The following is a 26,739-nucleotide window of genomic DNA, read 5'->3' as shown; positions in this document are numbered from 1 at the left end:
CTTAGCCTACTTTCTTGTTTCTTTCAAGTCTACAGTGTCCCTAAACTGAATATTCATAGTTCCACATTCCAGCAGAACAAAAGTCTGTCAAGGATTGCAAAGACATTTCCACAGGTTTGTACATAAAAATCACATATCACAAAGTCAGTAACTTACCTTAGCATCTACAGAGAAAGAATGATGAGCAACCTGAGAAAACGAGACCCAGGTCACGCAAGCAAGCAGCAGGACTGGGCTGCATTCCCGCAGGTAGACATGGTGGAAACAGTAGCACTCCGTAGTTGTGTGAGGACACGGCTGCTCCAGAAGGTACCAGCGGATCAAGCGGCTTTAATCCAATTAGCCGTAGACGGAAGGAAACAATGTGATTCACGTGTGGAGTAAACTCCCTCCACAGGCCCGGGCCTAGCGTGTGCAACAGGATCACTCCGCCTCACAGGGACCCACGTGGAGACGGTGGAAGACAGAATCAGGTCCTTTGATAAAGCCAGTGTCTGGTGTAGGAGGGTGAGGTGCTGATCATGTGTCGTAAATGTAATTGGTGACTGGTCAGCGTTATGGATAAATATTGGTTTTGAATAAATAGTTTATTTGATATTCTTTGAATTTAGTCACATGACATAACTGCTGTGCAAAAAGGACACGATTCATACTAAATTAGTATGTACTCCTTCTAAAGTCAACAGTACACTTTGGCTGGAGTTTTTGACAAATATGGACAATTGCCCTGTTAAATATATTGCATCGTATCTGTCATGTTCTCTACAAAATGCAGATCAAACAAACATGAATTGAAATGAAAAACAAAAAAACAAAACATGACAGACAGTAATACAATACCTTGTTTTGTATTTGTCTGAGATGCTCTCAGCTACACAATTTGTGAACCATTTCTCTAAAGTAGAGTGGGTAGCCATCACACTGTTTATTGTTAATATGCGGCCTTGCTTTACTTATGATCCCTTCAGAGAGTAGGTGGCTAAAAGCTGTTTTCACAGCAAATTTATTTCATATTCTTACTTTATGGCCAAACTGTACAGAATTCTTTTCTTTGTATCTTTCTGCTAAAAATGTGAAGAATAAAAGAATAACATGTTTCTGGTACAGCACATACAGCATTTAAAGGGAACAGTATGCACCTCTGGCTCTCCTACCATAAAAATGCCTTTAGGTCTCATACTTATTCAATCATGAGATCAAGTACTTCTTTACCTCTGGCCACAGTTTAAAAACTGCACAACTCTGGAAACATCACTGAGACGCCCATTAAGGGATGTCCATCTAAAGAGGGTTAAGTCAACCAGTGCCAACCCCACATCTTCCTTCTGATGTTTCCCAGAAAGGGCCCATGACACCTCAAGTGTTCGCTTGTCATTTACAGGTGGATCAACCTCCGTTCAGACATGCAACCAAAATACACGACACAAGCCCATGGGTCTAGACAGGAGTGTCTGCCTGGAGTGAATTTCTAGCCCTTCTCTGAATGCTGATTGGACGAAGTTCCCGGCCTTCAGTCATGTGACCCTGGTAATCCTTCAGAAGGGTGGCCGCAACATGCTCCATGTCATCCAGGTCCATTTCTAGGGCTACAGCCATGTCTTGCTTGGTCACCGTCACAAACAGATGGTCCTCAGCCAAGGCTTGCAAACCATTACTGACAAGGATCTGGACAGACACAAGAGTTTAATTACAGGCAATGCTGATGAGTGTATCTATGCCAAATTAAAAGATCTTTATTACACTAAGTACAATATAATAGATTGACGATAATACTGGGCATTCGGTGAATCTTGATTCTTTGAATCAAGCATCTACAGTATATTTGTATATCTATATATATCTACTGTATTCTTCAGTATTCTTCTTCACTGATTGGCAAATGCACATTGTGTAACACTGTCTTCATCACATTGAATACGAAATTCCAAAAACTGAGAAACTGACAATGTGAGTTCACTCATTCACTCCCTCTTAATAATAAACCCTTCTGGCCTCTTTTTCATTTTGTGTAATCCCCTCCCCCATGTTCTCCATGTATTATATGTTTATCTTTCTCACCTCTTTAATCAGCTTGTCAGTAGAGCCTGTGGGATTTTGATGGGAAGTTACTTGTGAATGGGTGGTCTCAGCTCTTCCCCAAGTGGCCTGGAAGAGCAAAACATTTAATAAATATTTTAAATAAAAGTATGAAGGAGACAGGACAAACATCATGAGGTGAGATAAATATGATCATGGTCTTACATGAGAGCCTGTGTTCTGTTGGACACCACCTGCATGTGCAACAACAGAACATGGTATTTACAGAACATTTTATAGTAATTCCATCTTTAACTAACAATACATGTGTGTACTGAATCCTCTATTTTATATAAAAAAGCACATATGGCCTGTAACACGTACAAGTTTGCATCCACAATGACCCTATAATTTGCTAGTGACTCAAATAGATTCTTTTTTTTATCAAACCTGGTGAGATGTGTCGTCCACTCTGGCTGACATGCCAACTGACCGTTAAGAGAGCGACCGCCTCATTCTCAAAGTCAAACCTGCAGGCAAAGTGCATATTGTGTTGTAATGTGTACCCATAATCAAACATATTAACACACTGTTAGAACAAAAAGTAAGGGAAGTGTCATTATGAAGTTTGAGTCTAGCAGTGTTGGCTGTTATGGGAACAGCTGCTTGTAAGTTTGAGGGGTACAGACCAGTAAAACGTAATTCCATATGTCTCCGTTTGTGTATGTGTGTGTGTGTGACATTTACATCAACAATACTTTCATCTGCCAAGACATGGACACGCTTCAGAGGGCATTGACTCACCGTTCCCTGTTATTGTTGTTGAAGTTGTCATTGTGTGCGTTGCTGTTGTTGGTGTTGGGGTGGTAATGGAGGAAGCCTACCGAGTGCTCTGCTTCCTCTGGCTTGCTGTCTGCGATCTGCAGTGGCCTCATGCTGGTCGCCTGGGTGGTGTTGGGGTTGCCCTGCTCCAGGGCGAAGGGATCCACATGGTTCCCAAACAGCCCACCTGCCCTCTGAGCATCGGCACAGCAAGAGAGTCATCATAACCCCAATGAGGATGGTACACAATGGTTCTGATCTCATTTGTAAGGTGTTGGTATAAGTTGAATATTTGTATGGGTGCCTGCATGTGTGCGAGTGTGTGTGTGTGTGTGTGTGTGTGTGTGTTTTTTTGGGTGTGTGTGGGTGTGCGTATGAGCATGTGTGTGTTTGTGTGTGCGTGCAAGCGTGTGTGTGTTTGTGTGTGTGTGCGCGAATGTGTGTGTGTGTGTGTGTGTGTTTCTGTGTGAGTGTGTATGTTTGTGTGTGTGTGCGTTTATGTGTGTGTGTGTGTGTGTGTGTGTGTGTGTCCACACATCACCAGTCTCGTTGGTTACACTAGCTGTGTTTCCTCCTACCCTGTAGATGGCCTCCTCGGCCGCCTCATCCATGGCGCGGTCCATCTCGTCCTCATTCATCAGGTCCCCTGAGATGGTCCTCTGCAGCTCCGGAGCTGCCTCGTCCTCAATGCTCCTGAGACCAGCCTGAGAGAGGGGCAGGTGGGAGGGAAGGGGCCACAGAGGAGACAGACAAATGTAAGCATGTAAGGAACACAATGCAGTTCTTTAACCTTATATTTATGGCTTCAAACACATATTGTACTAATGTTGTTGATCATGTAGGACTGTGACCCTTTTAGGCAGTTTATGACTAACTGGGTACCGTGTTAGCGCTAAATGGTGTCGACTATTGATGCCAAGGGGCGTATATCAATTCTTCAATTAATTCTATAATATGATATGATATTAAACTGTAAAAATGATGTTAAAAATGGAGTGAGACTGACAGGCCGAGAGGATGCCTCAGGAGAGCTTCTCACCTGTATTTCAGCATTGTTCTTGTTCTTAGTGGGCCGATAGCCATAGTACTCCTCCTGTCTCTTCAGGAACCTGCGGAAGTGGTCCTGGATCAGGTAGGTGGCGTAGAATTTCCCTACAGTCACCTCATCATCTGTAATGGACAGGAGGTCGTACTTTAGAGCATGCAACGGTCCCATGTACCTGACTTCTTAGAGGTTTCAATGTTGTGACCATGATTGTAATGTGTTAAAAGGAGAATTCTGGTGTGATATTGACCTAACGTGTGTTGAAACATCAGATCCAAAAAATAATTTAGTGGAAATGCATGGATTCAGTCGCTTCCGTAGCAGCAGGGTTGGGTCAGATTACTTTGAAATGTAATCCATTACTGACTACAAATTACATGGCAATTTTTGTAATCAGTAACGTAATCAGGATTACCAAAAACATGTAACGTAATCTGATTACTTTAGGATTACTTTTAGATTACTTCAATAAATATGTCCCTTAAGTAAAAGATACCACCACTGAATTGATGAAAGAATTCTCATTCTATTTTTCTGTTTATTATTTCATTACATCTAAGAAATCTCTTTGCTCTGAGTAAAGCATTCCTGTGTGAATTAACTGATCTTTTCCTCCAAAAATCTTAATGTAGCCCCTTGTTTTAGTGTTACCATTTACTTTGAGGTCACCAGGTCCCATTGTCTGAAAAACACCCAAAACTAATACATTTCTATAGCTATTCTCCACTTTGGGGGTGGTATTTTGGTGTTTGAAATTTTCCCCATCCCAAAATTGATCACTTAGTCATGGATGTGATCATGGATCACTATTCTCCAAACATGCACAACTCAGCTTAACCTTTATAAGGGCACACCTGGACAATGAATTTAGCTTTCGCTGGATTTTTTTGACCCAGGGACATGGCCTGAGATTGAATGACACCATGTCCATTTCTATTGTGGGGGTGAGAAAATTATTTCTTTGGGATGTTTTTCAACCAGGGGAACCTGGTGACTTTCTCAAAGTAAACGGTAACACTAAAACAAGAGGCTACATTAAGATTAGGAGGAAAAGATCAGGCAGTGTGCCGAGAGACCTGCCCCAATAGTAAATAAGTTAGTAAGTAAGTATAGATACTCTTTTGATCCCGTGAGGGAAATTTAGTCTCCCAATCCGCGAATTAGTGAAGCACAGTGAACACACAGTTAGGGTGAAACACACAATGAGCACACAGTGAGGTGAAGCACACACCAACCCAGAGCAGTGAGCTGTCTGCTACAATGGTGCTCGGGGATCAATGAGGGGTTAGGTGCCTTACTCAAGGGCACTTCAGCCGTGGATGTGGGCATGGGAGAGCAGTGCTCAACCACTTCCCGCGCCCACATTTTTTCTACTGGTCGGGGGATCGAACCGGCAAGCCCGAAGCTTGTCGAATTAAAAGATAACTAGGCATGCATTGCTTGCATGATAAAATGTAATCAGGTAATCCCCAACAATGTAACTGTAAATGTTATTGTAATCTGGGCTGATTATAGTTACTTGATTTTTGTAATCTGATTACGTAATCCAGATTACATGTAATCCGTTACTACCCAACCCTGCGTAGCAGCAACTGGAATACATGCATTTTCACAGAATTATTTTTGGAATCTGATTCCTTATCATACCTGTTCGTTCGTACTCGTCGCTCGACTTATCGTGACTAAATTCAAGATGGCGTCGAACGGTACAATTCCTTAAGGTACTGTCTGTATAAATCGTCTTGTAAATAAACTACCAGTGCTTTTTCAAAGTTCTCTATGTCTCGTTTTAAATGTCAAGACCCTCGGAAGCTACTTTGAGCCTCGTAAATGGTGTAAAACAGTGATTTATTTGCATGGCTAGGCCGATGCCCGAGGCACCACAACAAAAGGCTGTGTTGGTAGCATTGGCTAACTAGCGCCAGATTTCTGAGTGCAGGGGACAAGCCGAGGTGAGCTATGAGACATACATTCACACTCGTTATCATGTTTCAACACACTTTAGGTCAAAATCACACCGGAATTATCCTTTAAGATCAGCCTGTGTCAGAATGACTGTTTGGCCTACTAACCCCCAATAGGTGGAATGACCTGGTCCAGCAGCTTCATGCTGGTTCTCTTCCAGATCTTTTTGATGATGGCCCTCAGTTCTTCATTCGCCTGCTCAAAGTTACCTGTCAAACAACACTTTATCAATCACTTCATCAACATTTCATCACTTAATCTAGTAGTCCTGACAGCTTTAATTACTCATCATTACAAAAACAATTACAGGCGGGCTATAGGCCTACCAGGCGCGCAACTGATGCATTCTATTCGTGGAGCATATGTTGCAACAATTAGCTTCCACTGAAATCAGTGGAACTGGCTACACCAGACGTTACAGGCCAAGCGTGCCCAGTGTGCGCCCGGTGTGGCCTGACGTGTCCTCACCAATCATGACCGCCGGTACTCAGTTGCCCTGTACTTATGCCGCCATCAATTATGAATTGATATGATAAATATAAAAGTTAAAGAAGACAAACACCAGGCATGTGCGTAGAATTCAACCAGGTGATCTAACCTCTAAACAACAGGCCAGATCGTCGACAGATCTGTGTAGGGGCAGCTTCTATTCAGGATATGCTGTCATGCCATTAACACAGAGAAGGCCCACTAACCTTCTGTCTTGATCTTGAGCCCAGTCCTGACCAGGGCGAAGAGTGTGGCGTTGAACGTAACTGTACCATCACTGTTCAGGGGCATGTTCATGGAGATCAGCCTCTATAATTGTAATGTGAACACATGAAGGTCAGTATAGCCAGTTGAGAACCAAGCCAGCTTTACATGCTTTGTGGATGAGTAGCCATACTTATTTCCCACCTTGCAAGCAACCAGATGAGGGCAGAACTTCCCAAAACCCAAAGGAGGCTGGATCCTACGTAGGAGTGTTACCACATCCAAATGCTTAATGCGCCCACTGTTAGACAAAAGAAACGACAAAACAAACAAAATTGTGATAAATTAGCTTATTACAGAACGTTTCTTTAATCATGATCAAGGTTTCCATTTGTCATGGTCTACTAGAATGGAATGTTCATACACATCTGAAGTGAAACCTTTACTCGCAGCTTTGAAGTATTGAATCTAAAAGAAATTTCCACAGACTCTGGCCCAAAGATGCTTAAAAAAAGTATGTTTAACAAGAGGTTGATTGTACTCACGTGGCCTCAGGATCATACTCTGCCCAGATCTTCTTAAACTCATCCAGGTGATGTGGCCCAAGTATAGACCAATCACGTGTCAGGTAGTCAAAGTTATCCATGATCACAGCCACAAATAAGTTGATAATCTATTGCAAAAAAACAAACATGTGTTCATTGCCCTTTGATCACCCATACCACCAGTGTGTGTGTGTGTGTGTGTGTGTGTGTGTGTGAGAGAGAGAGAGAGTGAGTGAGTGTGTGCGTGCGTGTGTGAATGCGTGTCTTTCTCACCAAGAAAGCACAGAGCATGTAGAAGCTCATGAAGTAGAGGATGGCAATGCCAGAGCCACATGTGTACTCCTCCCCAGGCAGGTAGTCGGACTTGGGGTCGCAGCGCTGGCCGTACATGCACCCCAACATCACTTCCTGCCAGCCCTCCCCAGTCGCACACCTACACACCATCCACAGCACAGATATAGACTTGTGTGGTCAAACATGACACTTCACACGTCATCTATTCAGTGGGCCCACACACCTACAGTACATTACTGTAATTCCCAGTGCTATGCTTACCTGAAGAGTACCAACACTGCCATAGGAAATGTCTGGAAGTTGTTGTTGCGATTGATCTGTGTTCCGTCTATCAACGCTATTTTACCAAACACCTAGAAAAAGACAGAAAAGACAGCGACAACATTTAAATAAAAGTACAGAAAAGGCAAATGGGTCAACATCTGCTATGTGTTGCTTGATTGTGTGAATCCATATAGCACTGTTAAAACATAGTCTTTTTGATGGATTTTCATTGCTGTAACAATGCTGCCGGTCTGTTACAGAGGTCTCACCTGCATCCCAATGACGGCATAGATGAAGAAGAGCATGACGATCAGAAGAGCGACATAAGGCAAAGCCTAGAAACAAACAGAAGATCAGTGGAGTGGTAAAGCAAGACAGAAACCAGCTTCTATTCTATATTCAGCTAATTATTTAGAATAAAGCACTAGACTTATTCTATTACATAATCTATTTCTGCTAAATATTTATAAGGAATTTAGGAAGTAGTATAGTATAAGTATAAGTATGTAAGTATATAAACTCTTTTGATCCCGTGAGGGAAATTTGGTCTCTGCATTTGTCCCAATCCGTGAATTAGTGAAACACACACAGCACACAGTGTACACACAGTGAGGTGAAGCACACACTAATCCCGGCGCAGTGAGCTGCCTGCATCAACAGCGGCGCTCGGGGAGCAGTGAGGGGTTAGGTGCCTTGCTCAAGGGCACTTCAGCCGTGCCTACTGGTCGGGATTCGAACCGGCAACCCTCCAGTTACAGGTCCGAAGTGCTAACCAGTAGGCCACGGCTGCCCACGGCTGTACTTGTTATCATAAGGAATTGAACAACTGCCCTGAGATTTACAATAGTCTATTTTTCAACCAGGGTACTCTCATACCTGGAAAGATTTGATGAAGGTCCACAAGAGGTTTCTGATGCCCTCAAAGCGATTCAGCAGTTTGACCAGACGCATGACACGGAACAGACGGAAGAATGTGATGGACACACTGGCATTTTCTGATTCCTGTGAGAAAACAGTTCCATCATCCAAGCCAATGTCAGAAATATTTATCAGAAAAAATGTCATTAACAAGAACATGTTCAGTGGTCTTGTAAATTATTTGCAGCTAAGTTAGTGAAAGAACACTTACTGCTATGGCTTGCATTGGATTCACCTCCTGAAAGAACAAAAGGCATTTTACAAAACTTTCTGTTGCCTGCATGATGACTCAAAAGTGATCCTCCCTGATGCATGCACCTAACACACACTGACCTGAAGACATGGGAGAAACACTCATGAAACAAGTCATCATAGTTACCTCACAACCGTGGAGACAGTACAGTCCTCCCTGTGAAGCCAAGGCTGTCTGTAATTGCAGAAGGGAGAAAGGGGAAGTAAACATGTAGAACTTTCTGAATCTGCCTCCACAAGTTTGAATGTTGACGCATGGTGCCAAAACATCCAGGTGCTCAGCCAAGACAGTGTGCAGCAAGTGTACAAAGCAAAAGGCTGAATTTGAAAAGGTGACATGGTGAAGGTGCAGCACTGCCGCAGGCTAACAGTGGAGCGGCTGGTGTGTGGTGTGGGCATGACAGCGGTCTGCGGTGCACCAGCGGAGGAGAGGTGGAGCTGTGCGGCACGAGCCGTGTTGGCCGGGAGGAAAAGACAGACGCTATAGGACATATAGGATTTACTGACCATCTCAACAAAGCTAGAGCTGGACTGTAGGCTGGACTGGAGTGAACAGACATATGGTGACGCAGTGGGCAAGACATCTTACACTCAACTATGAATTTTTTATGTATCTACTGTAGTGCTGTAGCTTGCTTGAAGATACGAAATAAAGATAAGATGGGAACTTTCATCTCCTGACTGAAGTTTATAGATGAAGTTGATTACTGTTCACAAAAAATATTGGCCATATATTTATATAATTTATACTAATCATTAAAAAACAGTAGCTGTGTATAGCCGAACCCAGTAGAAGGGCAGTATAAATAGAAGTCAAACAAAAATGTAAAAACACGTACATCAATCTCACTGAGGGTGACATCAACGACACTGCCAATGACAATGACAAAATCAAAGACATTCCAGGGATCCCCAAAGTAGCCCTGTGGAAAGACAGTGCAAAAGTAAATGTCAGGTATGGCTACTCCACTGATTCCCTCAACACAAAGAAAGAGGAATGATGAGTATGTCACCTTAGCTTTGAAGGCCATTAGTTTTAAGATCATCTCCACTGTGAAGAGCACGGTGAAGATCACATTAAGCATGTCTGAGAGATCCGTGACATGCTGAGACTGGTTGCAGTGCTGCAGAATAGATATTTTAAAGAGGAACAGACCACATATATTCAGGTTACATTTCATCATAAAACACTTTGATCGTATGGTTTGCTATTGCAATCCCACAGCAAAAGACACACTGAAAATGTTGATCCTCAAGTGATCCCCTAATGTTTACCTTTAAAGTGAGAATGAACACCACCACTAGCACCATAGTCTGCACCATAGTCTTACCTGCATCCCCAGACACATGGTGTTGAGCATGATGAGCAGGAACATGAGGTACTCAAAGTAGCATGACGTGACGATGTACCAGACCTTGTACTGGTACGGGTTCTTGGGAATGTAGCAACGGAGTGGCCGGGCTTTCAGTGCATACTGAACACACTGGCGCTATAAAACACAAATTCAAACAGTTACAAAATACTGTACAGAATAATCTATGTAGACTAAATATGATACATATTTATGATATATATTTATGATAGTATATGTAGTTAACAGCAAAATGTTTTGTAAAGGCATTGACACTGACTGGACCCAGACTGAACCGATGTTTTTCAGCCAAACTAAATTTGGTTTGACTGAACCATAGAAAAAGAGGTAAGAACTTTCTATTCAATTTCATTTATGACATTGCCATTATGAAGCACCTGATTCTTGTCCAGCTCACAGTTCTTGTATTCCTGTTCTCCTTGCTCCTGGAAGGTCACGATGACGAAACCCACAAAGATGTTCATCATGAAGAATGCAATGAGGATGAGGTAGATGATGAAGAAAATGGAGACTGGTATACGGTTGTTGTAGAGTGGACCCGTGTCCTCCTTGTTTGAATCTATGGCTTTGTATAAGAGTCTAAAGATGTGGTGTGTGTGTGTGTGTGTGTGTGTGTGTGTGTGTATGAGAGAGAGAGAGAGAGAGAGAGAATGAAAGAGAGAGGGCAAGTGAAAGACAGACAAAAGAGAGACATGGGTAAACCTTTGATATGAACAAATATTTGAAAATACTAGTAACATTAATAATTCAACATTATGGAAACTTTCGGTAACACTTTATAATACATACAATTAAGCGTTTATTAAGCAATTGTAAACTATTACTAAATGCTTTGTTCCTCATTTGTAAAACATTGTTCCTACAGTAATTCTTATCAGTAAAGCGCTTGTATGTACACACAGTTATAAATGGTTTGTTCATAGTCAATAGGCCTATATCTAAAATATGTAAACTTTAAAACATTAGATGAGCTCACAAAATATCATTAACTAACCACTTGTAACTCCTGAGTTAATCATGAATTACAGTATTAGGAAGTGGTTTATAAAACATGTATCCACACCCTAATAATCATAGTGCAAGTGTATGTAACAACTGTTAAATACAGGAAAAATTACTATTGTATCATTTATTAAGTATTAAAAATTATTTATAAACATATTTAAGATATAGGGTTATTTACTATAAACAAACCATTTATAACTGTGTGTACAAATGCTTTACTGATGAGAATTAATGTAACAACAATGCTTTACAAATAAGGAACAACGCATTTAGTGATTTAGCATTTATTAAGCATTTAGTTTACAAATGCTGAATAAATACTTAATTGTGTGTAGCTATCATAAAATGTAAAACTTTCTACTAAATAGCTAGTGCAACTTACTTTGGCCAACCCTCAAATGTAGAGACAGTGAAGAGAGCTAACATGCCATTCAGCACATTATCAAAGTTCAGGTCACTGTTCATCCATTCTCGCCTGCTGACCACCATTTCATGAAGAGCGTTCTCCTGGTGCATGATGTAGTTCCCTCTGAAGATGACAGACCAGCATGAGAGATCACAGTAGGAGACAAGAGAGGACGATGAAGATTTGCTGTTCTCCAATCGCACCACCTACCTGCAGTCTTGCTCAGTCATCATAGCAGGGTCTGTGCAGGAAAAGAACTTCCCCTTTTGGATTGATAATACAAAAAGACAATGATGAGGTCAGTTAATGTTTAGTATATAGCATGATTGATAATACAAAAAGACAATGATGAGGTCAGTTAATGTTTAGTATATAGCATGATTGATAATACAAAAAGACAATGATGAGGTCAGTTAATGTTTAGTATATAGAATGTTTGGTAACACTTTACTTGAAAGTATCGACATAAGAGTGACATGACACTGTCATGAACAAATGACACTGTCATGACACATGAATCCTGTCATAAACATTTATGACTTGTTTATGACGCGTTCATGACAGTGTCATGTCACTCTTATGTCGATACTGTCAAGTAAAGTGTAACCGAATGTTTAAAGAAAATACATAAATGTAGGTCATATTATAGTACAATTCCAGTAGAGATGGCAATCAACAATCAATGATCATTGATTGATACTCACCTTGAAAAGCTGAACTCCTATGCAGGAGAACATGAAATCCAGAAGCATGGTGACCAAGACAATGTTGCCAATGCTCTTAATGGCCACAAAAACACACTGGATGACATGCTAAAGGATATACAAGAGACAGGAATGAATAAGATTTAGATTTGCACCACCAAACCAACACACAAATATTTCAAAATACAGCACTTTGTGTTTTAATAGAACAGCAGCATCTGAACCACAAGGGGGGTGTCACGGGCAGGTTGAAACAGAGCTCTATATAGTGGAGCTCATGAGTCACATGATAGCCTCTGAACCAATCATAGTTGAAACGGAATTGGCCAAACTATCTGTCCAGAACTATCTACAAGTTCTGGATTGAGTGTAGGCTACCTTGAGTCCCTTGGCTCTGTTGATGGCCCTCAGCGGCCTGAGCACCCTCAGTACCCTGAGGATCTTCACCACAGAGATGGCGCTGGACCTGAACAGAGCACAAACACAGAGGTCAGACAGAGACAGTGTCAGCAGGTCCGCAGATGGATCCTGTGGTAGGTCACAGGGCTAGGAAGCTATAAAAAAGCTTTAATCAGGGATAGCTTCCATAACTAAAGTAAACAGACTTCACAATTATTTTTATCTGCCACTATAACTATATACAAATGTTACAAATGGTCTGATATGTAAAACATCATGTAAAACATCATGTATTCTCTTTACTTACTCCATTCCCATGGAGAGAAGAGAGACTCCAACAACCAGTAGATCCAGGATATTGAAGGAGTTTCGGCAGAAGGAGCCTTTGTGGAGGAAGGCACCATACGTGGTCATCTGACATAAACACAACATTATTCTACATATGGAGCAGATACAGTCCAGGTTCAGAACAGCAAATAGTATATTTTTACCCAACACATGAACAGAGGCAGGCTATTTTACATGTTACTTAGGCTTCTGGGTATAGAAGTCTGACAGCATGACAACTTTATCAGCTAATGTGTCTATCACCATTTGCTAGTATGGCAATTTAATTGATAAAGCACTTCAACATCTTCTTGGACTACAGTATGTGAAAAGTAAAGTGGGTGAGTGTTTTACCTTGAGGACAATTTCAGCAGTGAATACAGAGGTAAAGACAATGTCTGCATAAGCCAAGACCTAGAGCAGATGTAACAGGAACAACATGGTGAATATAATGAGTGAGCCATCAAGCTGAAATATGGGGACTAGTTCCCTTTATGTGCATGCATCTCATATTATAACAGGATTATGCTGTAGCTTGTAATATGTGCCAGTAACTACAGATTCAGGTCACTCGGGACTAGTCACCTGGTTTCTGAAGGACATTGGGTCTATCGGGTCCTCAGCCGCCAGAGAGATGCTGCTGAGGAGGATGAAGAGGAGGATGATGTTGGTGAAGGTGGTGGCGTTGATGATTCTGTGGCACAGCTTACGGAACCTGCAGAGAGGGAAGAGTGAGTGAGTCGAGTGAATTTACTCAAAAACACTAGACAAGTGGAATCTTGATATGCAGTTTAGAGTATTTACACAGAAGATTACATGTATGATGTTTCTAAATATAAACCTAATATTTAAAGTGAATTTGTATCATGCATTCATGTTTGTAACAACTGATATTATATTTTCAGTCAACTAACAATTGTGAGTGCATAAATTCACTTACTTATTTTCTGGACCAAATATGAAGAAGGCATAGGCTTCTGGCATAGGCACTGCCTCCTCCTTTAGCTGGAGGTCAGCCATTGGCCGAGGGCGAGGACTCTCAGGAATCTCAGGCTCCTCCTCCTCATCATCACCTAGGTAACAGAGTTTATTATACGGAACTCAAGCTTCACTGTAGTGCTATAAGAGGTTATTATACATTATACTAGGTAAGGGACTTACCCGGGAAATCGGCTGGAGGGAAGGGATCCTTTATTTCATTCACATGAGACTCAAACTCATCAACCTTTAGCTGTTCAAAATGACAATGTTACTGAGATGTTGAAAATGGCATTATGGACACACAATCTTGTAAAATTAATTCTATATGTAAATAATCTATTTATTATAACACCTTTAGTTTATTATGGGACAAGTTTTACCTTGGCAGTGGTAGGGATCCCTTCAGTCTTGGCCCTCTGGTCAGCCAGTTTCTTTGCCAGCAGGGCCTTCTCCTCCTCGCTCTTATCTGGGATAAGGGCCCTACATCACAACAAATGATACAGTGCATCAAAACACTGTGGTGTAGAGGTGGTTATACAAAAATCACAAAAAACAGGCATCTGCTAAAAAAAGCCTGAACAACCCATGGGAGACTAATCCCCTCTAATACAGCTTTGCCTTCTGGATGTTGTGAAGGGCTACACGGAAATTTCAAAGCGGGAAGTTCCCAGTTCAGGTGTAAGGTAACCCACCCACCCCCCTCTTGTCTTGAGAATTCTCCCACTTCCCAGTTGCTCATGAACGCACCATTCTAATGTACCCCAACTGCACCAGCCCGGTCAATAAAGACTGCGACAGACAGGCGCCATCACAAAGTCCCCAACTGACCTCAACATCTTCTTGCGCTTCTTCTCCTCAGCCCTCTCCTTCTGGGCTGAGGTCAGACTCTCTGCCTCGGCCAGGTTATCCACAGCAATGGCCAGGAAGACATTCAGAAGAATGACTGTGCTCCTTTGGTCAGGGAAATGATTATTTCATTTGTGATAGATACATAAACAACATTATGAGACAGATCACTTCTTAGGTAGCCTGCTCACTGTTCCCGAGTTCTCTATTAGTGCCTAGTCTTGTGAAACGGCATGGTTACACTATGTGGTAATAATGAGGCATGGCCTAGATGAGGAATGAAGGATACAGTTCCCACAGACGAAGAGAATGATGAAGTAGATGCTGACAAGAATGCCTGGCATGGACGGTCCACCGTGGGCCATGATACCGTCATACATCACCGTGTTCCAGTCCTCGCCTGTCAGGATCTGCACCAATAGCAAGAACGATTTCACACGGACACTGACAAAGTAACCAAACTGTGACTTTGGTCCCCAAAGGGATTGGATTAGAGGTTTCTTCTCATAGTTCTTGAAGATTCAAGTTCTAATTCAAATTAAGTTCTTTCAAAATCCTATGTGAATCCTATGTTAGGCATTGGATTCCCATAGGACTTTTGAAAGAACCTAATTAGTGAGAGTGTTAGTGAGAAGTCATACCTGGAATACTGTGATGAGGGCCTGGGGAAAGTTATCAAAGTTGCTCCTGCGAATCCTGTGGTCAGGGAAGTTGAACTTGCCCCCAAACACCTGCATCCCCAACAGGGAGAAGATGACGATGAATAGAAAGAGGAGCAGGAGCAGGGAGGCGATGGAGGCGATGGAGTTCAGCAAGGACGCCACCAGGTTACTCAGACCAGTCCAGTACCTGATGCGAGAATTACAGTAACATCACATCACACGTGCCGATCACATCGACCCTTAGTTCAATTCAATTCAGTTTATTCTTTGTCCTAAACGAGCAATTTGTGTGCAGCAGGAACACATCACATGAAAACACACGTAACACAGACCACACAACAGTTAAGAATTAACACAAAATAAAAACAGTACATAGACAGTACAAAGGGAAATAAAGGAAATAAAATGACATACACAGTATCATCCCTAGATCTACTTGACTTTTAGGTGGGTTTAGGTTTTACGGCTGTTTCAACTGATATTTTGTTGCCAAAGTCGTGTGAGTATGACCCACAACAGGCATACATAAAAAAATCAATAACCAGCAGAGAGAAAATAGGTCATCTCAGCTGAAGCCTAATACAGAGTCCAGTGTCCAGTCCTGTATCAACACAGGATGTGATATCATTGTCATGCAGTCTAGTAAAGAATGGTCTAGGACGCTAACAATTAAAAAAAGAAATGACTAAACCCATGAGTGAAAAAGAAGAGAGCAGCGGAGAAAACAAAGAACACACCAGGGTTCCCACTCGAAGTCAAATGTAAAATTCCATGACTTTTCCCTGACTTTCCCTGACTAAAAATGACCTACTATATAATGAATGGTACAATATACCGACCAAAGATTTCAGAGCAGCCACAGAGCGTTCAAGAATCTTTTACTTTTTTAGAGTGAGATATAAATAAATGGGCATTGAAAAAACAAAGTTGGGCTAACCACAACTACTCAAAAAAGCAGTAAAGCTAAGTATAAGTATATAAGTATATATACTCTTTTGATCCCGTGAGGGAAATCTGGTCTCTGAATTTATCCCAATCAGTGAATTAGTGAACCACACTCAGCACACAGTGAACACACAGTGAGATGAAGCACACACTAATCCCGGCGCAGTGAGCTGCCTGCAACAACAGCGGCGTTCGGGGAGCAGTGAGGGGTTAGGTGCCTTGCTACTGGTTGGGTTTCGAACCGGCAACCCTCCGGTTACAAGTCCAAAGCGCTAACCAGTAGGCCACGGCTGCCCCTACACAGCTAATAACCAGATATACACCAATTCTGTGGGGAAATATTTGTGTTAATGTATTTTGGCAAGTAAATTTTAAACTGCTACAACAAAATTCCATGACTTTGCCTCAAGAATGATTCAATTCCCTGACTTTCTATGTCTGGAATAGACTTTCTAAAATTCCATGATATTCCAGAAATTCCATGACCCGTGGGAACCCTGACACACTCACTCCCCCGTGTCACTCCCCTCTTACTTGGTGATCTTGAGGAGCCTGAGGAGCCTGATGCAGCGCAGCACGGAGACGCCTGTGAGGGACATGATATCCATCCGCACCAGGATCAGCTCCAGGATGCCCACGGACACCACGAAGCAGTCAAAGCGGTTAAAGAGGGACATGAAGTATGAAGGCAGGCCCAGGGCGTACATCTTCAGGAACATCTCCACCGCAAATAGGGACAACAGCACCTTGTTTACATTCTCTGTCAGGAAAAAAGGAGATATGACAATATATACAGGAAAATATGCGAGAGGTCAGTTATTTGCTCTTTCAGATTCAGAATCTCTCTTACAATGTGTGTGTGTGTGTGTGTGTGTGTGTGTGTGTGTGTGTGTGTGTGTGTGTGTGTGTGTGTGTGTGTGTCTGTGTGTGTGCTTTCAATACCTGGCACTTGGATGCATTTTTGGAAATCATGATTTAAACCTCTATATTCAGGAAAGCACTACATAAGTCTATCTGAGCACAACTCTCATACAACAGCTGTGTGAATGTTAACACAAAGGCATATAGGTTTTAGTTTGACTGGTGATTTTTTCTCCGTTCTCTATACCTTGTAGATCGGTGAGGGACTCAGACTGCTGGTGATGCTCTGTTGAGATGGCCAGAGTATTGAAGAACACCACCAGGATGACCAACCAGTAGAAGAGCCGGGACTTGACAAAGGTGCGACACTTCCTCCGGAACACACGGTTATACTGCTTAGCTCGCTTCCTATAAGAAAAACAAGAGAGCTGAACTCTTACAGTCTAAACTATACCTTAAATCTTAATTGTGATAAAGTGAGAGATCCATGGCTGTTCCCATTGCTTTGAATGGAATATAGCAGAAGTGTGATTTTGAATGCACTCACAAATAATATAGAAAGCGTTGGATTCCTTCCATACCATACAGACTTTCAGTATCTGACCCTTCCACAAGAGGTAGCAGTCCTACACACAGAAGCACAGAGGTACACATTTCCATTAGCACATTGCATTTCACTTCACTTGGGGTGGAATGTTTTGTATATTTGGTGGTGTGAGTGGTATGTTTGTAGGTGGGAAATTAGGCACAGTTCCAGGTGTGTCACCTTTGCCCTCCTGGTCGTTGTCCATGATCTCAGCCTGGGTGATCCATTCCATGTAGCCCTTCAGGTCCTCGTCCAGCTGCTGGCGTTCTCGTAACATCTGGTACTCACCACTCCTGGAGCTCTTCTCACGCTCCTTAGTAAACTCACTGGAGGGAGAGAGAGAGAGAGAGAGAGAGAGAGAGAGAGAGATGATGGGACAGATAGACCACATACAATGTCAGAGTCTGTCCTGACCCACACTTTAGAACAAATGATGAAACCCTCATTTGCATATTGTGTACTCCACTTATGTATTATGTACTCCAATTTCTTACCAATTCTTATTCAACTTCTGTGAATATGTTACCAGTACAAGTTTCCTTATGCGATTTGCGTTGCATGAGAGAGAGGCAGAAAGAGAGACAATACCCGCACAGGACTCCCAGAACCAGGTTGAGGATGAAGAAGGAGCCAAGAAGAATGAGGGTGACAAAATATATCCAAGGCCACTCAACACCAATGGCATCATTCACCTGTATATTTACACAAACACAAACACACACACACACACACACACACACACACACACACACACACACAAATAGCCATACATTTACACACACATGTACACATATTTACACATAGATCATGATCAAATGCAAAATAAAACATTATCACTGTGAAACAACTGGATGTTAACAGTACACAGAATGTACAGAATGTATAATGTCTATTGATGCAAGTGAGAGAAACGCTAACCCAGTAGAGCACATCGGTCCAGCCCTGTGTGGTGATGCACTGGTACACGGTCAGCATGGAGAAGCCCAGGTTGTCGAAGTGGGTGATGCCGTTATTGGGGCCAGGCCAGTCCGCCAGGCACTCTGTGCCATTCACGGAGCAGCGGCGGCCATTTCCCGCCTGAGCGCAGGGAGAGGCCTCCTCATTCTCCATGGTCGCAATGATACCTGTGCAGAACATGAGAAAGCACAGGGTCAACTCTGTCACACCATACTCAGTAACACTAGACTCAATCAAACCATTCACAGACACTCTATCGTTTGTCCCACTATACTTAACACTAGACTCTGTCCCACCATACGAGGTAACACTATACTCAGTCAAGCCATACTAAGGAACACTTTCCTCTATCCCACCACACTCAAGACTACACTCAGTCCCACGATACTCAGTCCCACTATACTCAGTACCACCATACTCAGTAACACTAGACGCAGCTAAATCATACTCACTTTTACCATACAGCCAGGATATCAATAACTTTCCACCCTGACCAACAATATACTGGTTGGTTGGTGAGTTGATAAACTGAGTGATTATTGGGTATGTCTTGACTGTAGCTGGGAATAGGCACACAGGCTTAATGATTCATTATTATTTCTCTCACATTGTGAATTGTTATCTTTGAGACTTCAAGTTTCCTTCAAGTTGCCTTTGTGCCTATTTAAGTTCAAGACCAGCAGTGTTGCGGCTACACAATATGAATTGAAAGTTGTATACAATTAAGTAGCTGGTTTGTTTACTATACTTACGTGTTCCAGTATAGTAGCATGTTTTGTGCATTTTGCACTTGAAGAGGTCAAGTCCAGCGATGGCATATATGGTGACCATGAAGAAAACCAGGAGGGAGATGTGGAACATTGGTAACATGGACTTAAGGATGGAGCTCATCACCACCTGTAGGCCTGGAGGGAAAGGACAAACTTGTGTAAAACAATCTTATCAAAGATCTGAGCAAACATCTGTTTTGAAGAAACTTGTCCTTCTCTGTGCAATCCTAAAAAACTATAAAAAGAAAGGTAAGTGAGGAGATAGAGCGTTTGAGACACCCAAACAAATATCATTTCATTTGTCTGTAGCTTTGCTCCAGATTTCAATATTTCATATTTCAAGCTTAGCTGAAATCTATAGACACATGTACAGTACAGTAATCTTCCCTCAGATAGTCCCAGACTTAAAACCTGAAAGCAAAATAGCAGTCCTTACTGGGCACCCCAGAGACAAGGCGAAGCGGCCTGAGCACCCTGAACGCTCTCAGGGCCTTCATGTCAAAGCCTCCCCCCTTCTGCTCCACGGGCGCCTCCACCCCACTGATGTTGTTGATGAAGTCCACAACAATGGTGAACAGCCTGAGATAACAGCAAGAAAACAGACACAGTAAGAAAAACATGCAGGACAATTAAAATTATATTTTGGGCAAGGTCATAGCAACACACCAGATATATTCATATTTGCTGCAAATATTCATATTGATTGTAATATACAGTATATCACATGCAACATAAAGTGTGAGTACATGTGAATATATTAGTAGTATTGAATAATTTATTTTGTGTAACGCGATTCAGAGATGGCAATAATCTGAAACTGACATAATGTGTTATTACCCCATGGTGACAATGACGAAATCCAGTATGTTCCAACAGTTCCGTAAATAAGCGTCTGCATGGAATAGCAACCCATACGCAACAATCTTTAGGAAGCATTCCATGGTGAAAATGATCAGGAAGATGTACTCCAAACTTTCCTGTAAGGCGTAAGGCAAAAGAACAGTTGATGATACCACAGGGATAATGGTATGTCATGCTGGGACCACAGGATACATTTGTGTCAATAATAATTTTATAGTTCTCTCTTTAGCCCTGTCTGAAATGGGGACCATAGATTATCCTACTTTCGTCATCCATTCAGCACATACCAAGCAGTTTTCACTGGATCATATATAGTTTCAAGGAACTAATAGGGCCTAGTTTGCTATTTATTCACACCAGGCATTAATCAAATCACTTTCTATGGCAAAGTTACAAAAAAGACATGGGCCCTTGTTATTCTCAAGGCCCCACTGAAAATGTGTTTGACTGGATTCCCAGATCCTATGACAGGCCAGGAATGTTGGGAATGGCTGGGATGTGGAGGGCAGACATGGGAGTCACAGGGAGCCAGGGCAACTTGGAATGGTGGCTTGATCACTCACCATGCCATATTCTCTTTCATTGTGTCTCCCCCCTTCTCACGCAGAGAGGCGGGCAAGAGTTGTTTCGCTGACGAGAGAGCCTCTTGCCCAGAAGTCATGTTCTATTCTGGGCCACATTACCGTGTTATAAAGATATACGGGCGGAGGAACAAGGGACAACTATGGAGCAGTGGAAAGTAGGAGTCACATCAGTGAAAGAGGGTGATCAACAAATGTGAAAAAGTCTTACACACACACACACACAAACACACACACACACACACACACACACACACACACACACACACACACATTACTCCACCGAAACACACACATACACAGAAACACAGAAATGTATGCACACACATATATTAGAACATATAGCACACACACACACACACACACACACACACACACACTCACAAACATAGACACAGACATATATACTGTGCAGCAATTGCACAACACAGGCCAACACATGTTGGCCATTAATATCATCATTACGCACCACAACAGAAGTGTCCCCACGTTCTCTCACACTCATTCACTATGCACGCTCGCATTTACAGTAGCCGACACACTCCATAAGTACTCCCCGCCATGCAGAACTAACCCTCCTCACACACACATATTGATTATGGGAGAGGCCGTTGTGGCGTCATCCCATACTCTCTCAGTGTGCAGTGGGCATTCAGTCTGGCTCTAAATAGAAAGCCATTGGGATGCATAGACCAGCGGAGGACTGCAATGGGCACCTGCTCCAATCAATCACCTGGGTCAAGGTCATAATGGACGGGCCTTCGCACGCCACCAACACCCGTGTGTGCACACACACACACACACATGCACAGGCACAGGCACACACACACACGCGCACACGCATACAGTGCACACACACGCACACGCACACACACCACAAAGGGGGATTTTTTAATAAGCCCCTTGGCAACACTCGGAGTGTTAACAAAGTCTCTCTGCCATGTCATTTGTCAAGATACGGGTCAGTAGCCAGAGCCACGAATGATGATACCATCATCTCAGGCACTCTCTGAGCAGCGCTGGGATGCCCGACGCACCCCTATACGGATAGGGATATTTTAGCAAGGTCTAATAACAAAAGAGCTTCAGCTCCGTGAATGTTTTTCAGGGCTTAAGTGAGGGAGGCTTGCCTTACAGAGGGTTGCTTTAGATGTGTAAATCAAGGTCTGCTCATGTGTACAGACAAACAGACTTTTTGGATCGAAAGTTTAAAACAAATTTATGTTCATTTAACTGTTGACACAACTGTTGACTGATTTCTTCTAAAGCATTTGGAGGCCATGCTTTTAGGGTACTGAGTAGTTCAGACAACATACTCTACACATACAAATACTCAGTCTAGTAGTGACCGTTTAGCTAAAACTACTGTTTACTTTCATTTAAAAAGTCTACCGTGGCTATTCAGGTACCGTACCACCCAATAATTAGGACCAAATTGTCACACTCTATACTGTAAAAGTGTGAAGACATAATCTAAATACAAACTATAAATTGCAGGGCCGCTTGTGAAAATATCATCGTCTCCAATGTCTTTCTGTGTGTAGCTCTGAGTGATTTGATCTAGCTGGGCTCGTGCAGGGCGTGTTGACTCAGTGATGAATCACCATTTCAATACTTCCACAGTGAGCTTTGATCCCCCCCCCCCCCTCCCCTCTGCTGTCCCTCTTCATCCAAGCGTCCAATCTGTCTTTCCCAACCTGATCGTCAGTGACCCTCGGTAGGAGGCTTACGTGGGGTCGGATTGATCGTATGTCAGAATATCCAGCAGTGTGGTTAGCTTTCAGCAACAGCTGATTTATCGTAAAAGATTAGATTGCTTTATAATAATAGATCAGTTACATGTCCATTTGTCAGTTACATGTCGAGTTGTCTCATGTTGATCTTGTATTTACTGTATTTTGGAACTTCATGTTATTCCTCAAAACTTTTTCCAGTATTTGAGTGAGCATTCGAATACTGCATACACTGGGCTTGGGTCGCGTCTGAGTGCCCTGCTAAGCCAGGTGCAAAGGTCAGGCTTCTGAACTCACTAGGTTACTGTTGGTGTTGTTGGTGTCCTCCTCAGGCATGGGCATGAACACTGCCAATGCCACACAGTTGGCAAAGATGGTCAGCAGGATGATGATCTCAAAGGGTCTGAGGAGTATGGTTAGGGCAAAAAGGAAGGAAGGAAGGAACTATGTACATAAAACAACTTTTTGGCTGCTTCGGCATAGCACTTGTGAAGAATGTCTTTTTTTACATAGTCACCTATGTCACAAAATCCTGCTTCATTTTTGTGATAGTTGTGATAGGTATGAATGTTAAAATGTAGGTGTTTAGCTGAGTGAATAAATACATTGGTATTTGTTTATTTTTCTTATAACTTATAGTTAGGCCATACGATTTGTACTGATTTAGACTGGTATCCTTTGGTATCTCAAAAGATCAGGTTATTCTTAATCAACTTGACACAGCTTTTCTCCATAGTGAAATAAAGACCTTTCATTTTATGTAAAGATCATAGCTTGTGAATGAACTTTCCATTAAAGAGGGAGTTAGTAACAAAAATGAAAATATTTCTAGACGTAAAATCAAGCTCTGTCTACGAAGGCTTGATGAATAAACTGGGTTCCCCAATTTAATGTGTACTTAACACTCTTTATTAAACTTTCTTTTCTCTGTTCTCTTCTCTATGTATTTCTACATGTACAGGCGCTCTTAAATAGTTAGAAATCCCAAACCTTTAAGACCTGTAAGTATCAATATGGACAGTAGACTAAGGAATAGTTGCCAACTACTTTCTTTTAAACATAATCATATTTCTTTAAGTTTGCAAGCATTTCATTTTTCTCCACAACAATAAATGGTATCTTTAAATATTGCCTTCCACTCAAACTTTTGACTGTCACTAAATCATACAATAAAACCTGTAAGGTCAAAACTGGATCCCTTTTACTGGGATGTGATCTCTTTGTCTAAGCATGTTTGGTTAACTGAAATGTTATGATTTTACGAGCTCCTAAGTTCAATGTCTTTTTTAGGTGTCTGTCTGTGTGTGTGTGTGTGTGTGTGTGTGTGTGTGTGTGTGTGTGTGTGTGTGTGTGTTTCTGTGTGCGTCCACCTAGAGAGCTGTGTGAGAGACAGCATTCTATCAGCTTAGCGTATCTGTTTTTAGGCTCTGACTTCTACAGACAGCTGCCCACCCTCAGAATACATGGACTACAACCAACTCACCTACATTTTTGCCAAAATTCAGTTACAAACTCATACCTTCATTAACTCTTTACCGTTAGATGTCTGCATAAGTCAGCGCAAGACCCTATCACACACTGCAAATAATGTTTTTTAATGCTCTCTATTATGATCTAATTCACTGGTTTACTGATTTCATTCATTGAGTTCATTTTGCTAACCCCTTACTGTTAAAAGTTATAAATTAGCATAAACCACAATCATATATACTGTAGAAAATAATGTGCTATGACTCTTGATAAGAGTCTGAGTTACTGAGCCTTAATAAACCCTTATCTTTATCAGTTTATTTTTCAAACAGCAAATTTAAACAAGTATTCCTTACTTAACTTGTTATCACAATTCTACCAACCCATTAATGGTCTGTGATAAATGACTGACTGAGTGACTGAATGAGTGACTGACTGTGCTGCCAGTGTCAGATTGACTCTGCTGGCCACAGCTCATCTCAGGTCACTCTTAAGGCTAAGCAGGTGATATGGTGTCAGTGTAAGGATACTTCCACTCCACGATCTGGATGCAGGCCTTGCGGAAGGGATTCTTCAGCGTGAGGAAGAAAAGGGAGCGCACAGGTCGGGGGTTGCCGCCCGTGGCCTGCATCTTCTTCAGCTTCTCCCGCTGCTTCCTCTTCAGCGTCTCCTCGTCCATGATGAAGGACTTCATGTTGGGGTCATTGCCGCCCTCCATGTTGGCCAGAGTCTTGGAGGCTTCACTTCACCTCACCGTCTGTGGTCACCTGTATTCCGGGACTGGTTTATGAAAGATCTCCTTCTCCCTGAAAGGGCCACAGCTCCCTGGTAGGTTGTGTCTTTCTTGTATCACCAAAAGAAGAATGCCCACCACCTCACCAAAAACAATCCCTCCAACCCTTTCTTCTTAAAGTTGATCTCCTACTCTTTCCGTCTCTCTCTCTCTTTCCGCCTCTCTCTCTCTCGGTTCTCCAACGGTTCCCCAGTGTGTTGTTGTTGTCCTCACCTCGTCTCCTTCCCTCTCATCTCCGCTGCTCTGAGCCTGCCTGACTGACTGACCAGTCCTCAGACTGACTGAGTGAGGGGACTGCTCTTGACTGTGGGGTTACTGGTTGGGAGAACAGTTGCTCAGCATGGAGAATAAATATAGACAATAAGTGTCAACTGGCTGGGGGTGGTGGTGGTGGGAAGGGGGCTTGGATTTTTTTTGTGGGGGGAACTACATGAAAGGCTTGCTGTAAATAGTGGTAGGGGTTGAGGGTTAGTTGAATGTGTGTGTGTCTTTGTGGTGGTGGTGGTGGGTTTAAAACTGTCATGTCAAACCAATGGTGTTCCTTTATAGGCTAGCATTATAGCCTGTGTTTGTTTCATTAGTGGGGGGAAATAATTCAGTGTCACTCAACTGATTGGCTGATCATTTGGTATGCCTTTCCATTGGCCACTCAAACCATGGTGTCACCTTACGGGTGAAACTGATCACAGCTTCCTCATTGGCCGGTCGGGGCCCTCAATGACATTTCATTGGCTACTAAACACTACACTACGCACACAGGCTTCTAGGAAGGGAATTTGCTGTGCTGTCGCACTCAACACTAAGACCAGAGATTCCATTGATAGTATGTGCTTAAATGGGCACCGTTGGTAATTACATTTTTGCTAAATGTGTGTCAGCATTTCAAGGCTTTATGGTTCCACTAAAATATACCCTCGAGCCTCAAGTGATCCCATGTTGTCTTTATCAGAAGCAGATATATTTGGTAACAGCTGGTGCTGGTGAATAAACACTGAATGTAAAGCATGCTGATGCTCAACTAGGGGACTTTTCCCGCCATGGGAGACAGTGCTACTAATAACATTGGCTGACTCACAAATGTGCTTTATCACTTGGTGCCACAATGATCCCGCTGTAAGCAGGTGACCACTTCTTGCAAGTGCTAAATTGTCTTTCTGATATTATACCCTTTATCAGATGTAGTAGTTCTGGTTCTAAGATGATCTGGCATATCCACATCTGGCAATCCAAGCCAGGACTACTCCAGAGGTTCTGTTGGGGTATGCTAAAAGGTTATCAAACCCGAAAGTCTGGACCAAGGTCCGAACCAACGTTCATATGTGAAAATGCTCTAAAACGGTCACTTTTTAGGTCACGGTCAGCAGTAGGCCCTATTGTGGCCTTGACTGCAGCAGTCACCTAGAGCCAGCTGATGGCAGTGTTGTACTATCACATCACACAGGTCCTCAGAGAAAAGGCAGATTAGGGCAAGTTTGAGGTAACACTTGTTGTAAATTCATTTAATTTCTAGAAACCTTTGAAAAACTAAATGTTCACAGAATAGACAGAGGCATTGATAACTATAGCCTATGAGAAGCACAGAAAAAGTAAATGGTACAGGATTAAATACTGAATGAGTTTCTTTTTCAAAGGTCTCAATAAATGTGAAGCTCCTTCTTAAAATCT

At 42.4% G+C, this 26,739-nt stretch overlaps 1 protein-coding gene across 1 annotated transcript; it reads right to left on the bottom strand.

Moving 5' to 3' along the window:
* Positions 1-974: 974 nt before the first annotated feature.
* On the bottom strand, positions 975-25,342 carry cacna1sa (calcium channel, voltage-dependent, L type, alpha 1S subunit, a). The gene is made up of 45 exons (XM_076267404.1): positions 24,812-25,342; positions 23,109-23,214; positions 20,474-20,613; positions 20,073-20,215; positions 19,619-19,771; positions 18,828-19,033; positions 18,498-18,601; positions 18,090-18,235; positions 17,871-17,949; positions 17,571-17,731; positions 16,997-17,222; positions 15,497-15,704; positions 15,145-15,265; positions 14,838-14,952; positions 14,390-14,489; positions 14,190-14,259; positions 13,969-14,101; positions 13,614-13,743; positions 13,383-13,442; positions 13,009-13,115; positions 12,681-12,768; positions 12,303-12,410; positions 11,809-11,861; positions 11,575-11,721; positions 10,565-10,766; positions 10,146-10,304; positions 9,828-9,938; positions 9,654-9,737; positions 8,942-8,989; positions 8,774-8,800; positions 8,521-8,646; positions 7,914-7,979; positions 7,642-7,733; positions 7,360-7,519; positions 7,087-7,214; positions 6,746-6,842; positions 6,544-6,646; positions 5,956-6,057; positions 3,878-4,008; positions 3,417-3,542; positions 2,821-3,032; positions 2,467-2,546; positions 2,242-2,270; positions 2,059-2,145; positions 975-1,665 (listed from the first exon to the last, which is right to left on the bottom strand). The coding sequence occupies exons 1-45, from the start codon at positions 24,997-24,999 to the stop codon at positions 1,438-1,440; spliced, it is 5,490 nt and encodes a 1,829-aa protein (XP_076123519.1). The 5' UTR covers positions 25,000-25,342; the 3' UTR covers positions 975-1,437.
* Between the last annotated feature and the right edge of the window lie 1,397 nt (positions 25,343-26,739).

The sequence above is a fragment of the Alosa pseudoharengus genome, unplaced genomic scaffold, assembly GCF_046254945.1.
Source record: "Alosa pseudoharengus isolate Yale_2024_CS ecotype anadromous, Long Island Sound unplaced genomic scaffold, YU_APseudo_1.1 YU_APseudo_1.1_scf_5, whole genome shotgun sequence".
In the NCBI taxonomy this organism is placed as follows: domain Eukaryota; kingdom Metazoa; phylum Chordata; class Actinopteri; order Clupeiformes; family Clupeidae; genus Alosa; species Alosa pseudoharengus.
Note: the sequence above shows the minus strand (reverse complement) of the source record. Positions and strands in the feature narration are given on the sequence as shown.